This window comes from Dicentrarchus labrax, unplaced genomic scaffold (assembly GCF_905237075.1).
Source record: "Dicentrarchus labrax unplaced genomic scaffold, dlabrax2021, whole genome shotgun sequence".
Taxonomy (NCBI): Eukaryota; Metazoa; Chordata; class Actinopteri; family Moronidae; genus Dicentrarchus; species Dicentrarchus labrax.
The window spans coordinates 18,013,510-18,031,471 of NW_026136719.1; the positions used below are offsets into that span (position 1 = coordinate 18,013,510).

General features: G+C 40.1%; 1 protein-coding gene across 4 annotated transcripts in view; it reads right to left on the bottom strand.

Moving 5' to 3' along the window:
- Positions 1-1,541: 1,541 nt before the first annotated feature.
- The window catches only part of rnf111 (ring finger protein 111), a 28,319-nt gene continuing 11,898 nt past the window's right edge, over positions 1,542-17,962 (bottom strand). For 2 of the 4 annotated variants that reach the window (XM_051378507.1, XM_051378508.1), the window contains exons 4-15: positions 14,594-14,748; positions 13,146-13,340; positions 12,509-12,906; positions 11,430-11,682; positions 8,637-8,997; positions 8,400-8,525; positions 8,121-8,238; positions 6,636-6,716; positions 5,631-5,726; positions 5,260-5,346; positions 4,708-4,811; positions 1,542-3,500 (exon numbers count right to left, since the gene is read on the bottom strand). In XM_051378507.1, the coding sequence (XP_051234467.1) occupies positions 3,383-3,500; positions 4,708-4,811; positions 5,260-5,346; positions 5,631-5,726; positions 6,636-6,716; positions 8,121-8,238; positions 8,400-8,525; positions 8,637-8,997; positions 11,430-11,682; positions 12,509-12,906; positions 13,146-13,340; positions 14,594-14,748 (2,092 nt within the window). In that variant the 3' untranslated portion in view covers positions 1,542-3,382. The remainder of the gene's footprint in view (positions 3,501-4,707; positions 4,812-5,259; positions 5,347-5,630; positions 5,727-6,635; positions 6,717-8,120; positions 8,239-8,399; positions 8,526-8,636; positions 8,998-11,429; positions 11,683-12,508; positions 12,907-13,145; positions 13,341-14,593; positions 14,749-17,962) is intronic. The other 2 variants (XM_051378509.1, XM_051378510.1) reach the window with 2 other exon arrangements.

Consider the following 17,962-nt stretch of genomic DNA (forward strand, 5'->3'; position numbering starts at 1 on the left):
TATATAGTTTCCCTACATGATTGATCTGAAAAACCTTTTTCTAGGGGATATTTCCACTCTATCAGTACTACATACTACATAGTACTACATACATACTACTGTATGTGTAAATTGAAATTGTTTCCTGTAAACTGCATTTCATGTGACTAAATCCCTCAAATTATGGGAAAATGTGTTCAGTAGTAATTATGGGAACTATCCTCACCATTATCTTTTTCAATAATGGGGTCAGAATTTATTTTTATCAAGCTCTATGTGACATCCGTCATTTTACGCATTTTATTTCCAATGAACACAATAGGCTTTTTTTCATGGAAGGCTTTTTTACATGCCACAGTAGGACAAGCACAGGTGTGAATAATTAAATGAACTAATGGCTGTCACACTGTCATGAGCTATGATTAATGTTATTAGCAACAGTCCTTTGGATTATTAATCTTGAGTGAGCACCTGTAGAGAAACCTACAACAGGTTTATTTCCTCCCTGAGCTTCTGTTCCAAATTCTTTCAAATGTACCTTTGAAGGCCACTATAAATCATTTCCAGAGTGCACTGACATAACACAGTAGTCGGGCACAGAGTGTTCATTTGCTCTTGCTGTTCACCTGCTGCAGTGCACCAACGATGGGTGCCACTACTGTTGCATTATTTGTTGTGTAGGTGAATCCTCCAGCTGTGTAGTGACGCATAAGAGCATAAGTTTGATCTGAGGCTATGCAGACACATTTTTGCTCACATTTCCCAGTCTCTAACATCTCCTCTCTACTCAGACTTGAAGCTAATCCTAAATCTTTCCAGTTACGTTCAACTTAACATATAGAAGATACATTTTTATTCCCTAAACATCACTAAATTATAGCTGTATGTTCAGTATCAGCTGCTGCTACCAGAAACTTTTTCAGATTAAAGAACACAATATGCTCTGATGGTTGAGGGCAGCACATCACAGATTGTTTCACAGATCTAATAAACAAACTTTACTCTTTTGTAGCTCATTGTCACATCTTTGCACCAAGACTTGATTTGGTGCAGCTCTTCTTTTTATGCTCCACTGACAAACTCTTGTTCTTTTTATGTCCACCTTGTGGCTGCAATAGATACTGCACATGCTCCTGTGTTTCAACTACAATGTTTTAAACTTCAGGTTTAGTTTGATCTTAAAATCCACAGGCAGACATTCCTATTTATTACTTTTATTATTGTTTCTCTTTGATCTAAGGTATGGATGCGGAAGACTACCATACCATATAATATACATTATATTTATTGTAGTAAGTATTTTTCATAATTAGCAACTTGACAACAAAAAAACAACTGACCGTGGTGATGAAAACATGCATTGAAAGAGGAATTTACCCCTTTATCAGTTCTTCCAGGTTGTTTTTATGGCAATTGCATTTATATATTAAATATTGCTGCCCAATCAATTATCCTTTCAAAATAAAATAATATATATAAACAATATACAACTCAGGAGACATTATTGCAAAGAGTGCAACAGTATATATCCTTCAAAATCGTGAATTATTTTCTACCCAGGGTAACTCTTAAAAACAATATTGCATTTAATATTGGCAGCATCAGTTTAGACTATTTTCAGCACTTACAGGTTCAAGCTTGTTTCCCTAAAGATGATACAAATATCTTTAAAATCTATATTCAGTATTTGAATTGATGCAGATTCAAAGACAGACAATGTTCTCAATGACATTTCATTAAGTGACAAAACATTCAGTCAAGCATCTGGTTTGTAAAGAGGACACCAAGGAACAGACTCAATTAAGAGTTATCCAAGTTTATTAATATTATTTTTTAAAACTAATATAAATCCCACAGAATATGATCCTGGTGCCTTTAAGTCAATGAATGCATGGATACCTGCTTTAAGTACTGCATTTCAACACTCCATTCAAAATATCTTTTTTTTTCTCCTTTTTTAATATTCATCAGAGTGGAAATACATGGCCTCAGTGCACTGTCATATTCACTACTACTCTCCTACCTTTTTCTCTCTTGTGCAAGTCTATGCGAGTGAATTAGTCAACAGTATTAGTGTTTTTCTTTCTGCAGCAGCCAAAATGGACGCTGCTGCTCAACTACAGAGAGACAAAAGGGAGGGTGGATAAAATGGTTGGAAGTGTGAGAACAAACAGTAAATATTTATCCCAAATTGAGCTGTGTATTTCCCTCTGAACGAACACACACACACACACACACACACACACACACACACACACACACACACACACACACACACACACACACACGAGCGCACACACACACACACACACACACACACACGAGCGCACACACACACACGAGCGCACACACACACGAGCGCACACACACACACACACACACACACACACACACAGGAAATTAAAGTCAACCGCCACTGCCAGTATCAAATTGACAAAATGATCCCAGGTCGTAGGCTCATGTGAAATTCCTTACACACATGTAGACCTGAGATCATCTTACAGAGACCTAGTTAACCATCACAGGCCCGTCTGCTGGGAGGAACCCCAACAACAAAATGAAAAAAATAAAATAAAATAAAATAATAGCTTCACAGCAGATCCCAACAATCGTTCAGTTTAGAAAGAACAGTCAAGAGAGGGAGGTGACATTCTTTTTCTGGTTTTCTAAAATACATCAGATTACGGTGATAACGGTGTTTTAGTCAAATGAAGTTGCTGGAGGGAGGTGTCATCGTAGCAAAGCATGTGCATATTCTGGGAGTGAGGTGAACATTGGAGTTTATTTCCACTCTAGAAATACTGGGTGTGCACTAATACAGCAGCTGATCTGTTAACATATTTCCCTAGTTAGGAATGTCTCGATTTACTTAAAAAACATCTTTCACTAACAATTCCACATCTTCTAAACATAAACTAATCAATACAATGATTGGTAAAAATGAATCCTGCAATGTTGTTTTTTAAACTGGAGGCTGACATTCTATTCTAGTAAAGCAAGGCATTAGGTTTACAGAAATGCATCTTTACTAGAGCAGCTATCCTCACCTGCAAGTTGTTAGGCCGTGTTAAGCCCACGTTATATGTGCAAAGAAATGCATTGCAAGGAAACATGCAGAGAAACGAAACAAAAATGACACTTGAGGAAACAATCAAAAGCTACATAAAAGCTTTATAAATACAATAAAATCTTAAACCCTTAATGGAGAATTCTAGCTGTTGTAGTAATATGTGATAGCTGGCACTCTAGGCTCAATGCTTTTTTGTCAGATGTTTTTTTATTTTCTCGTAGTAGAGCGGCGCAGGTAATTCATGCCATCTTTGGTTGACTGCGGTACTGAAGAGAAAATTAATATGATCTCAAAATAAATTTTCAACAAAAGGGGGGTGTTAGAAAAACAGCATCAACTCTCAGCAGACAACTGCGCCTCAATGTCCACTCTGCAGATGGGGCACTTCTTATTGGTGAGGAGCCACTGATCCACACACAGCTGATGGAAGAGGTGCATACATGGTAGGCGTCTGGTGGGGAAACGGAGGAAGAAGAGACAGAGCAAGAGCCTTTAAGTCACATCCATTATCAAGAGGAACTCTGTTATCACCTCAATTTTATGATCAGCAGGACACAGTGTGGTCCAGCTCTTCTCTTGGTTTACTTCTACTCTCTTTCTGCTCTTTATTTGTTGTGTTTTGTCACCATGATGTACAACCTGGTTAGCCCTTTTATTTGTTTAAAGGATAAGTCTGGTGATATTCTAGATTTTTCCTACAGACATCAAATCCAAAATGCAAACACCAAAAACAACAATGAATAGATCCTCAATATAGAAGATAACAGATCAGTATCTTTGCAGCCAGAGCCTGATGTTGCTCAGTCCTCCGTGCCACAGATCTCCATTGTTGTCCCAAAAACTGTTAAAAACAAATCAACAAGCTCCACCATTTCACTGGGTGACATGTTACTTCATTATCATTAAGATGGACGTTTATTTCAACCTATCCCCCATACACTGCAACCGTCATCAGTGCTCCACGGTTGAAAATAGTCCCCAACAAAAACACTATTGCTCATTTGCAGCAGCAAAAGGACCACAGGCTGGAATTAAATCCAACCTTAGTATATTTGTAACCCATTTCATAAGATTTTCATCTTTAGTAAGAACAAATAGCTTGGGGCCGCAGACAGGGTCAATAAAACAGAATATCACCAACCTTATTCTTTAAAAATGCTTTTCATATAAAACGTGTCCTGAATATGACATGTGTTACAACTTTTATACTTTTATACACACATATATATTATATATGTTATACATATGTTACAGTTTACAGTTATTTATACTCAAAATAATTTAAATACGTGATGACTGCAAATAATTTATCAAAAATGGTAAAAACCTCAATTGTTCAAAACAAACAAGGTAAAAATAGAGTGTGACATACATTCATCACTTCCTTTTATACCAACAGAGGGCAGAAAATCCTCTTAAAAAAACCTGAATCAGTGCCAAAAAGCAGTTCCATGAGGCCGGTAATTTTAAGGCACTCTAGGGTTTTCTGTTGATTACTATACCTTTGGGTTTTTAAAAATATATATATCTCGAGAGACGGTGGCAAAATGAAACAACTACACCTGCCATCCCACATACACACCCCTGAAAGCATAATTGAACACACTCAAAACTGCGAGCAACAAATGGCGCAAAGACCCAGGAGGGGAGCCATTTACCTGACGTCCTCCCCTTCCTCCAGTATTGACAGACAGATGGTGCATTTTTCTTCTGTGTCTTCGTCTGCCCCCTCATCTTCGTCTTGCTTACCATGCAGCTTTCTCTGTTTGTGGGAAACATTTGGAAAAATGACTTTTGATAAGCAGCATCGATCAGTAAAGCTGCCTCAGCAGTATCATTACATATGGTTAATTATCCTATTAATCTACTTTCTGTTAAACACATTAAACTGCTCAACTAAAACACTGCAGTAACATTACCAATACATATTACATTTGTATAAAAAAATATAATCTTATCTATGAAGCAGTAACTATGTTTAATACAAACACTTCAACAAAACATTAAATCCTTTAGGGGACAGAGAGAATGGTCATTTTGTCCTGAAAACAGAAAAAAACTTTCTATCTCTCGTCTCTAAGCTAAACACATTTATCCAAATCAAAGTTATTCTAGAGCCGAATTCCCTGGCCCCCCAAGACTAATACTAACATCTACTGTACATGTGAGCAGAGACATGTTTCCAAATTGATTTGTTCATTATTTCTCACCGATTCTGGGGTTGCGTGCATATTTTTCCCAATAGATGCCCAAGCTTCAGGGGTTAACTGTTGGTCAATGTCTCTCTCCAACACCTTCTGTATTGGGTGGCAGGGTGTTAGATTGCTTATTTAGATACATTTGGAAACCTCTATGGAAACTTTTCCCCAACAATGTCTTCACAGCTGCAATCTCACACACTACAGTATTTTGCTAAATGTTGGCAAAACATCAGACGTTTAAAATGAGCACAAAAGACCACTGTGCACTCTGTCCCAGAATAAACTGTAACAGACATGCACAACTATATACAGCATCTACACAAGCCAATAAAGAATATATACATTGCTACACACACTCACACAGACTCACGAGTCCTCACCTTTTTGTACTTGTGTGGGTAAGTGCACCTCTCTATGGTTCCCTGAGAGGCTCCTCGGTTCACAGTCCCCAATCTTTCCTCTAAATGCAGCAGGTCCTGAATGGAAGTAGTGTAAACAAACTGCTTAGAGAATAACAGACACATGCGCAATTTGGCACGAAACGGCAGCACACCTGGACACAAGGTTTCAGCGCCTAAAGCTTTTCTTGTCATCCAATAATCCCCACTAATTTAGTGGTTGAACCCAGTGACTCACTGAGTTAGAGTTGTTTATGAAAAAGTCAATGCTCCCCAGAGCTCACGGATCAAACCACCAACAATATGATTAATGGACGATCTGCTCTGCCAGCCTTGAGTTCAACTAAATGTTAACCTGAGAAAAAAAAAACAGAGATGTGGTTGAACGTTCTGGAAAAAGCTAGAGAGTGGACCTTAATTTAGGATATTTTTAATGCACGTTTACACTTTTATTGGGGGATAACACACAACAAATAAAACAAAACAACAATAACAAAAAGGAGTGGAGTCATAGATATCACGGTATATAGCTTTGTATTATCAATTACCTGTCATGGATTTATCCTGTTAAAATAGTCTATAAAAATTGCTGTATCAGATAGAACACGATAGAACTGTAAGTGCTTAGTCATGCAATGTTACAAAACATTTAATATTGGTTGTTTGACAGCTCTGTGATAACAAACACTGCACTGTGTGTGGAATATTTCGGTCCAATAACTTGTATACACTTCTACTATAGCATTATATCCTGCTTTCTCCTTTCTCTATGATAGCTGTGTTTATCAAACTGTGTATTTTGAATACAAATAAACTCATTATTAGAGTATGAAAATAGTGATCAGTCATGTGGTGATAAGTCAAGCAATTAGTAAGTTATTAATTAATTATAAAGTTGAGGTAATGAATTTCCTCAAGTTGGCCTGAGACTAAAAACAAATTTGGCAACTGTGAATTAAAAAAACAAAACAAACAAACAGCTCTCACCTCATAGGTTCTTCCAAAGCCAGTCATTCTAGATGAGATGTACCGAATGTGTGGGTAGGTCACTTCAGATATGCCAGCGTGCTGTGAGAGATGAAAGAAAACAATGACACAAAAACTGTTTACATTTTTGTGAAACATTTTCTTAGAATAATCGCAGCATTAATTCATAGATTATTGCACTTAATCCTTCCAAAATCCAAGGGCTCCTATACATCATTTAATAAAGACCTTATTTTATTTGACAAGGTTTTAAGATTCTTAAGAGTTATTCTTTTTAAGAGTGTTCAATATAATGTATTCTATTAGTGGCTGAGTCATTAGGCTTTGCACAATCCTATCACTGTTTTTGTACAGGTATTGGGGAAACTGGATGACTGGCAGTGCCTGGAATTAGTTGGTTCTATAGAGAGGGATACATCTTCTAGCCTTGGCACTTGGGACATCAGCTCTATCAGGTACGCTAACTGTATATACGTTTTTGTTTTGGTCTCTAGCAACTCCTGATGGAAATATCAGGCTCTTTACTCCACTATGTTTACCAGCTACTCAGTTGCCGTTTGGTGCTGAGCAGGTAGTTAACAGTGGGTTTTTAGAGATTATTCTCTTAAAAAAGCTTCCTGCTGCGGCTGAAAACCACGCTATCAGAGCTGTGAGACTGAACCAAAATGGTAAAGTTGTGAGCTAAAGCTAAAGCTGTACAACTAAAGCCGTAAAGCAACGTGAAGCTAAGGGGCCGCTGCAGATTCTGTAGGTTTATCATCATTAATCTTTCACATTGTCACGACTGTCATTTGATACATAGTTATTATATAATTATAGATCATATCTGCTTCAGGTTTAACTATACCCTGTTTAACTGACATTTTGTCACATTCAAATCTTTAGGTTTTCAGGTGCTGGTGGCAGTTAAAAGCTAACTTGAGTGTAAGAAAGATAATTTATTTTAAAAACAAATCAGATGGGCCTCTGAATGTGTTAACATGGCAAATATGTAATGATGAAGGTCATAGATGGATACAAATTAAAGCTAATGAACTCTGCAGAGACTGTTCACTTCATATCCTTTGGTTCTACTTTCCTACCCCCTAATTCTGAGTGGGATGTACTCAAAACATTTGGAAAACAGCAGTCTGACTTTATGTGCACTTTCGTCGATGCTACAGAGGAGAACTGATTGTAAAAGACAACTAATGTTGGGATGTTTGAGGGTGACCAAGGAAAAAAGCAATAACATCAGGAAACCGTCGACTATATTTGCCCAGGATCTGTCTCAAGGCTTGTGGATTTGTTGAGTGTGCACTTGAAATGCCTGATGAGCTCCTATTAATTGCTAATACATTATTCATGTGGTTCACCAAACCATCCTTGAAATAACTAATGTTATAAATAAGGGGCCAACACCATTAATCTAAGCCAGACTTCATATAAAAGTGATTCTTTCTCATTTATGCTAATGTATGCATGTGTGCTGAGGGTTTCTCTCACCATGAAGGGGATGGGGAAATGGTGCAGTCTGGGGGGAGGGTGGTAGTGGGGCAGGTGGGAGTGCAGGTGCCCTGAAGGGTACGGTGCCACAGTCACTCCAGCCTCAATGCCTAGCTCCCTGTTGACAAACACATAGCAAGCAATCAGTCATCATTACATCATAACCAAGGAACTGGAGAACTGTTGAGTCATGTAATATTTTCTTAGCTGACATTAAACTTGGGTTAAATTAGGAATAAAACCAGCCATCTGCCAAGCCTCATTGCCTCTCATACTGACCATGCTGTTCTCTGCTCAGGCTGGCGAGGGTGGGAAGACATAGTTTGTGGCACATGGATGTGGTGTCCGTGGCCGTAGTTTGGGTGCATTCTGTGGGGGTGTGGAGGCGGACGCTCGTGTGCTCGTCTGCAGAGAAAGGAATATACAGGTTCACAGCTGGAGTTTTATCTTTTACAACAATACTGATATTCAGGATGAAGCAAAAAAAAACAGGTGGGTGATGGTGGTGGTACTCACGTGGGGTGCTGCATCATCCTGCGCCTCTGGACCTCCATCCTCAGCATCTCGTGTTGATGGAGCCTCTGCACCGAAGCCCCCAATGCCGGTATATGGTGTGGCAGGGTCTGGTGGTCCGCAGGCATGTGCTGGGCCAGTGGAGCACTTGAACTAGAGAGGTGATGGGTAGACAGAGGAGGGGGAGGGGCAGGGGGTACGGCGTGGCCTGAAGGGTGGGATGGCAGTGGCGGATGAAAGGTGACAGTGTGGGGAATGACATAATCGCCTTGTGGAGGGGGCTGAGGTGTAAGTTGGGGGTTCCCATGGGAATGAGGACAGGCGGAGGAGGGCTGATGATGCAGTGAGCGTGCTAGAGGGCCATCTGGGTTTGAGGAAAGAGAAACGGAAAAAAAACTAAGTAAAACATCTTTAAAAACTATAGAACAATGCAGCAGTTTTTGCTATTGTTAACGAATCCCATGGAAAAACCAAATCCAACGATGTGTGAGTCTGTCTGTCAGTACTTTCTGACTGTTCAAGCCTGACTGTGGCACTCATTCATTCTTACTGAAGACATACATTATTTCAGAAACTGGTCACAAATATGCTTTCATTTAGAAAAACAGGAAGGTGTATGTGGTATGACTCAAAATTAAACTACAGTGCCCATGTCTGCTGTCATCACGAAACATGACGGCCAGTACAGCAATATGGCTCAGTGATGTTTTTTTTTTTTTTTTTTTAAATCAGGACTAAGCTACATCAAAGGTAATACTTGCTAATATGATCAAATAGTTTTTAGTGTTGGTAATTTTGTGGGATCTCTTAATATAAACATAGAATGTCGCTAAAACGTAGTTATTTTCCCCCTCAGGCATCATCAAAATGTGGGTAAAATGGTTACACATTTGTACTATATGCCAGCAGGCAAACATCTTGGTTCATCATGTAATAGATGATGCAATTGTAGCATTTTTATTTTGTTGTTGTTGACACAAACCGCTTATTTATAAGACAGCTTTCTGGCAAAGTTCACTAATGTAATTCATCCATTTTATAAATATTAATAAATTTTTTCTTCCAGGAGGAGCGGCAAGCACAGGCAGCAACTAACTCCCTTACTACATCCCCACCAGGGGAGGCTTGTCACAACGCTTCACCCTCCATACTGAGATATTCTGAGTTGAATGAGCAATTAACTACTTCTGCCTGGTACAGTTCCCACAGCACTTGGCACATTAACCATCAGGCTCTGTTTAATTACTATCAGCATTATGTTTTAGGAGTGCAGCTGTCTGCCAATTTTCGCAAGTATTATGGCAATGTGAATGAGTTAATTCTCCAAATGCAGTAGCTAACCCTAACCCAAGTCCAACTGAAATTATATTGCATATTGTTTTGTCTACTACAGCACATATCTGCACTGTATGTCATGTGTTCTTCTTTAAGAAAAAAATTAGATAGGAGAATTTTTTATTTTTTATTTACTGGTTCCCCTAGTTTTGCATTAATTTGATGGAGGACTGATAGATATCCGTGTACATATGGACACTTTATTCCAATACAGCGAATCAAATCTTGAATAAAGAAGTAACGTCAGTGTGCCGTTATATGCAGAGCAGACTCACTAAGCCAGACAACAACCTGCTATGCAACATAAGAGCCAGAGACTCTAAACAACCACCCACATAAGCTTTCCTGCTAATGTCTCCTTCTTACACCAACACAACATAGCTATAACATTATGACCACCTGGGCACCCGGATTGTCATAATGTTCTGCAGCCCCATACCCAACAAACCGTGATGCACGGTGTGTTCTGACACCCTTCTATCAGAACCAGCATTAACTTTTTCAGCAGTGTGAGCTACATTAGCTCGTTTGCTGGATCGGACCACACAGGCCAGCCTTCGCTCCCCATTTGCATCAGTTAACCATGACCCTGTCTCCGGTTCACCTCTTTTCCTTCCTTGGACCACTTCTGATGCCTCACCAACTGATGCCCTTTTTTTCCCTGCTTCTAACGCATCAACTTTGAGGACAAAATGTCCACTTGCTGCCTGATATATCACACCCACTGACAGGTGCCATGATAACCAGATAATCAGTGTTATTCACTGTTATGGCTAATCGGTATATCTAACTTGCAAATGGGAACATATGTCTTGTCCTGCATGTTGAACGAGCAACCCAACAAACATTCACCAGGAAAAGAAAAAATGTTATCTGTTCTTGTGTGTTCTTTTACTGTGTATTATTTTATCTTTACTTGCAGCTACTTTATTTGTTATTCTTATTTGTTGATGGTAATTTTGTATTTGATTATTCTCCTGTCTGATTTTATTTGTCCTTGCTTTGTGAAGCACTTTATAACATAGTTTTGAAAGTTACCACACAAATAAATGTTTTATTATTAATTACTGCTAATCTCAGTTTGCCAGATAGATATTACTTAGTTGATCCCCAGCGGCACCTTAAACAGCATGTAAATGTACCTGAAAATATCACTTTTGTCCTGAGAAGCTGGTGTGGTGGTCTTTACTCTTCAACACTGTTAACAACATGCTGTTCGCCCTTGATATTGTTGACGTTGTTAATTAAAAGCAAACACCACCCTGCCCCTCCAACTGGCCGAGATGAAAAGGATAATTTCTGATATTTCAATAGATATGATATTCAAAAGACCTTTTTCTTCCCTTTAATAGTACAAAACTAACTAGCAATACAATTAAAAGACACAGTGACTAAATGTGATTTCAGTTAGACTTTCTGATTTAAAATTAAACCAGTGTTGAATGTAGACAGTCTACTCACAGGAGGGGTGCATGTAATGCCTGCAGGGCTGTGGCTGTGTTTGCGGCTGGGGCTGAGCCACCATGGAGGAGCTGAACGAGTCGACCACAGCTGGCTGACTGGGCCCAGGGGTGGCCTGGGAAACGTAAGCAGGAGGCCGTGAGGTGGAGCCTGGGCAGCACGGGTCAAAGGCTGAGGTGCTGCCATGGAAACTAGCCCCGCTGTTTCCACCGCTCCGAACACTGCTGTTGCTCAGGTCCACTGGCAGAGTTTGCTGTGGACGGAAGGCGGAGATGTTATACAAAGAAGAGGGACACACTTCTCCTGTGGAATACTAAATGAGACTTCCTTTGAGAACATTAGCCCAGAGTACAAACACAGTCACGCACAAGTCATACACAAGTCAAGTAAATGTCCAATGAAATCTTACAATATATAAAGGAGGAACCTTTATGTACTAACTGAGGGGGTGGAGGGAGATGCATTGTGAAGCTTTGAAAAATCAGAGGAGGAAATTTGCATAGTATAAAATCATGGCAAAGACCATTTTTAACGCTTTAATGCTTGATCCCATTCATACAGTGAGACAAGGAATTTATTCAATTACTTCTCGTCATAGAATGAGTAATCTTGTGTTAATAATGACCCAGTGTGCTGAGACAACAAGGCTGACGTGCAGACAGATGACCGCCATCTGGTCATCTGGTCATCTGGTCATCTGTCTGAATTAAATATTGGGAGGCGGTGAGACATGCAACAAATGTCCCCAGCTGGAATTGGCACGGGACATTATGGTTAAATGGTATGTGCTGTAAACATTGTGCTACCAGAGCCCCCAAGGATCATTTTTCTAAGACATTTAGCTTCACCGGGAAGAATACTCTCTTTCTCAGGAAGACTCTGTTCACACTCACAGATACACATGATCAGTTGGTGGTTAAGGTCAGCTGTCAAGAGGCTGCTAATGGTTTTCTTCACTAATATAAACTATGAGACATTTCATTCATACGTTGGCAAGGGATAACAGATTTAAGTAAAATGCTTTCATAACCACACTAACAGCAATAAATATACTATTGTACAACAGTGTGTTGGTATACCTGGTCATGGTAGTGGCCTGTGTTGCTGCTACTACTATTGTTGCTGCTGCTGCTGCTGACAACAGCGCAGGGTGCGGGCAGAGCACTGGGTCGCTCCACAGGGCAGCTCGGCTCTTGAAAGGGCAGGGTGCCCGGGGGCTGCGGTGCTGGGTGATGGACGTGGTGGATGAAGTGGTGGGAGTTGCTGTGGCTGTGGCTGTGGCTGTGGGCGTGTTGAGAGCCACTGCTCTGCTGAGAGGGCGATGCCTGCAGGCAGCTCGAATGGGAGTGGCTCAGGGACAGGTGACCAGGGGAGGGCCCTCCACACGGGGAGTGCTGCTGACAGCAGGATGGGAGTCTGGGCATGGCCGTGCCTGCGTTTTCTCCTGCTGTACCTGGCAAACCTGGTCTGCTGTCATCTGAAGAGAGTCAGACATACTACGATTAGGAAAAAATATAGGATGACACAGCAGATTAGCATTTAAAAGAGTAATAATAAAGATGATCCATGGTGACATGTGACAACACAATATAGACCATTTTAAGTAATAGCAGCAGCTAAAAGATAGTTATCTTGGATCCAAGCTGACTCCGAGCCACAGAGTGTAAATAAAACAGTCTACAGCAGCTGGTTTCAACGTGCCATGTCCTGTCTTACCCTCTGTGGCTGTGCGAGTAGAGCCACTTGGCCTCTGTGTGTGCATACTTTCAGGTATTGAGCCTGGGCAGCTAGTGGAAGGGCCTGGGGCGTCATTGAGCTCTGAGGTAGAGGCATGATGGGAAGATGATGACGAGGACGACCTGACTGTTTGAGGGTGAATGCTGCCAGAGGTTGTTGGCACAACTGAGAGATCTGGGGAGAAAAACATTATCAGCTGATAATTTAGAAAAAGAGGATTAATGACAATTGTGCTCAAAGGGAGAGATCATTTTAAAATTTCATAGAAGAGGGGTCTGCTGCTGGCCTCTGATTTTAATATGTCTACATATAGATGTACCAGTTATTGCTCACAGATAAAAAGGCAACTTTTTCACAATTTATATGACCGATTGAAATTCAACTTGTCTTGGAAAAATGAATCCTAGCGTGGACTGCAGCATGTATGTACTTGTCTGCAGAGGCTTAGCAGCCGAGGAGAAGAGCAGACCTTATTAGCATTCCAGTGTGCGCACTCCATCTGCTTTTCATATTCACAAATTAATTTCCTCTTTCTCCTAAGAAATGCAAATACTCTAATACTCAGTGCTCTACCATTTTACTATCCGTCATGGGCGTGGGCTGATTAAGAGACTGACATTGGACTTAAGTCACACAACAGGCTGAACTGCCTGAGGTTACAAAGCAGCCCCCTTTTACATAAAATAAAGTACTTGTGTGCGGTGAAAAGAAATGCATATAAATGTTTTTTAACACTGCTGGAGGTTAATGTTACTGGTTAATGTAGAAAAACAAACTCTAAATTCTTGTCACTGAGTGGTTAATTGATGTACATAAGAGTTCATATTTAAAGTATAGTAACAACCTATGTTTATTTTATTAGTCTTAGTTACTTAGATTATTTTTGCCAACAGCTACCGTTAGCACATTTGGATTTTATGATTGCTCTGTCTCTGGTGAACTGAATACAACACATTATTCTTGTAGTAAACAGTAAGGATAGTTTTAAATTCTTTAAAATCCAGAGTAAAGTCCATGTTAACTTTTGTGCAGCACCTTTGTGACATCAAATTAGCTGTAGATGTATTTCCTCACCTTGGTGCTAATGTCATGAATTTGACTGTATAAATTCGAAACAAATATCACACAACACTTAAAGAACCAGTGTGTAGGATTTAGTGGCATCAAGCTGTAAACTGAGCACCGCTTGCGTTGGTATTTGGGGACCTGGGAATGAGAATGGGCTTTGAAGTGTGTATGAGAAACTACGGTGGGGGTGAAAACTCAAAAGGCCCTATCTACAGCCAGTGTTTGGTTTGTCTGTTCTGGGCTACTGTAGAAACACTGCGGTTCAACGTGGCAGACTCTGTAACTACTCCTTTTTTCAGGTGAACAGTCACAGTTCAAAATAACTTGGACGAAGGACTTTCCACTACGTTTATTCTTACCATCTTCATCGACAGTGAGGTCCACCACCTCCCCAGCATTCTGACGCAGTGGTTGGATGACGGTGGAGAGTCTGTGACGTCCACGTGGCTCTTGAAGACGATTCTGGGAGCAACTATTAGCCCAAATCCTGCTAAGACCTCCCGCTGAGCGTGACCTGTAGACATACAGAAAAAAAACTATTATAGGCAACTGCAGTACAGGACCGCCTGTCTCACCAGGAATAGTCTCACAGGTCAGTAAAGCATTCGCTTCGCCACAGCTCGACTCTCAAGCTTATTTCCAGGACAGCCCTGCTTGGACAAAAAGCTGCTGCAGCAAAGGTGGACAAGGAAGCAACACTGGACAATTCTGACAAAAGCATTTACATCTGGTCTTACTAACTATAGTAGTTACCATTTTCAATTTCTAAACGGTTTGAAAATTTGATCATGTGTCCGTCAATTAGATGATCTGTGACATTTACCTTTCGTAAAGGCAAAAAAATAAAATAGCAACACTCTGTTAACCTTTCTTCGTGACAGAGATCATGACATGTCACAGCAGGAAAAGCACTGCTGTAGCTACTAACAATAATAACGTCTCTGATCCATCTGGGTATGTCACTATGATTCCAGGGCCCTAGCTCTGGCACACATACATGGAATGCAGCCTTTACTAATGTTATGATATCTGTGTTTAATGGGTATAAATGTCGATAGTAATGAAAGGTTATATAGAGTGCTTGATTGTGTGTAATGGAGCTGGTACCCTGAATGCAAAGTGTCAATATCACACACTGATGGAGTTTATTTAATTCTGGGAGCTAACATGGTGATCGATCCTTACATGATTACTTATACAGCCCTTATTTGGATACAATTGCATTTGTAGCAAGACAGCAGCCACAAACCAATGAATGCATTTTAAGACAGCACTTTTCTGATTCTACATCGGGACATTTAGACCATTTAAAAACAAACACGGCCACCCAATCACTTCCATCCAAATCTCACCATTCTTTCCACCCACCTTCCCTTTCCCTATATCTTGCTTGAATGCTCTGTATCCCCCCTTGCTCTGCCTTTCGGCCCTTCTTTCTTTTTTCTTTTTAATTTTCTCTCTCAAAAGGCTCCTGTCGCTCTACCCCTTGCTCTCTGAGACTGGAGTGAGAGGCCGGGGAATAGCCACATTTCCCCTCACAGGGCTGTAAAGCCTGAGGGACAAGAGACTAGAGACTGTATGGGAGTGCCGTAAAGCTGGATACCATGGAGCTTTTTGGCTAGGGAATTTCACTGCTGTTCCATGAGAACATTTGAAAAAAATGCACTCGAGCTGCCCAGTTAAACACAATTTGATAGTAAATATCGAACTTCCGGTCTTTCAAACAAATATTATAGTCTAACTCAGTGATTCTTACTGATTAGATAACAGAAACACAATAAATTGTCAAATTGTCAGTTTTGAATTGAAAACTTGGTTATTGGTGTCAATTTATATGTAACATAATGTGTCTTTGTGTTAGCCTTGTGGCAAACTAACAGCCTGCTAGAACATTTACCCGACCTTTCCCCAATAGATACCCGCTACATATCACTGTAAACGGGAAAAGGTGGGTACAAGGAAAAGTAATGATTAATTAATGACAGTTATCCACAATAGAAAATGTTTTTTTTATGATTTTGTATTTTAAAAGTATTTTCTATAACTTCAATAATTTGAATTATGTAACAAGAGTGTTTGGTGTCTTAGTTGTTGAAGATCCAATGTGAGTACAAGAGTTCAAAGATTCCAATGTCATACTATATAAAAATGTAAATGCATACACATAATAGTATTTAATGCCATGAGCTGGTTCAGTTATTGAGCTATTTCTCGTGATGCAGAAGGCTACATTTCTGAAAGAGTTTGGCTTTGATCACAATCCTCAGATGTGTTTTAACACAGGAAATGCCTTCCTCTTTGCTGTTTGTGATAAGGGGGATTCCCATTAGCTCATACTGTCTGCATCCATTTCAATTTCCTGTGAGACACACTGTACAATGCAAGTGGAATAAAGGAGGAAACTTATCAACTTTCATACATCCCTAAATCAAACTTGTGCCTATATGCATGCATACACACAAACGATTGCCCACAAAACATACAGCAATGAAGGTGGTAAGCAGAGGGGGGCGCATGGTGGTTGTGTTGGGATCTAATTGGCCTGGCTCCTCAGCTCTGGGATGATCCCAGGGAGCAGGACTAGCCACTAGGGAGGGGTTCCTAATTAAGTAGACCTGGGATTATTTTGTAAATATCTGTTTACCACCATGACCCCTTGAGGATGGGGGGGAGGTAGCCAAGAGGAAAACAGTACACTGTAAACATGAACACTATGGGAATGGGTGTCTTGGCAAAGCTAAGGTTGTGCCAAGCCAACGTGATGTGAGCCACATGCCCCAGGGATCAGAGGAGGACTGATGACTGAGGGCTGAGCACTGCAGTAATATACTGCAGAGTAAACTGCTGGTTTGGGAGTTACAGGGAATGAGATCATACAAGGCAGGAATAGCACTGTGTAAGAGTGGTAAACAGTTTGAGGCATCAAGCTTCGCAGTGACGTAAAGTATCGAGATCGTCTTCAAAATTAAGGATACGATGATGTCATTTTCTAACTCTCAGCAGTAGATAACTGGCTGATATGTCTAATCATTATAATTACAGAGTGGCATGCAGACCCTTTCTGTTGCTACAGTGCATTTTGTTTGTCAATGTCCTTATCAGTGGAATAACATAAGATATCATACCATCCAGCTTTCTTTCATGAACAGTTTTGAAACTGTCTCACAAATGTACTATTACTTAACAACATATGTGAGTAGCCCATAAGTTGCTGCCCCTTCTGATACACCGTACATAATGTATAAATAAAGGGAGAGGTTATAAAAATTATTAAGATGCAAAGAAAAGGTGAGAGTAATCTCAAACAAGGTTTTGTTTAAAGGCAAGGATCAGCAATCTTTACTACTGGAAGAGCAATTTTAGGACAAAAAAAATCTGTCTGGAGACGCAAAACATATTTGAGCCTTATAAAGACAATTTGTTGCCGCAGATCAAACATAAGCCAGCAGCGTTGGTGGAGAAAGCATGAAATGTTACAAAATGTTAAAACTAGACAGTTGTACAATTGGGGAATGTAAAAATCACTTTAGGCCTACGACAATGATAAATTAAAATGTTAAAAGAAAGTACTGTTTTTCATTTCCATATACATTTTAGTCAAAAGGCACAGAGAGTCACTGGAGAGGGGCTAAAGAGTCTGCCCACCCCTGGTTTAAGGCTATGACTGCTGTCATATGTTTCGTTCAAGTTAATGTTGGGCAAGTAGACTTTGAAATGCAACTTGAATG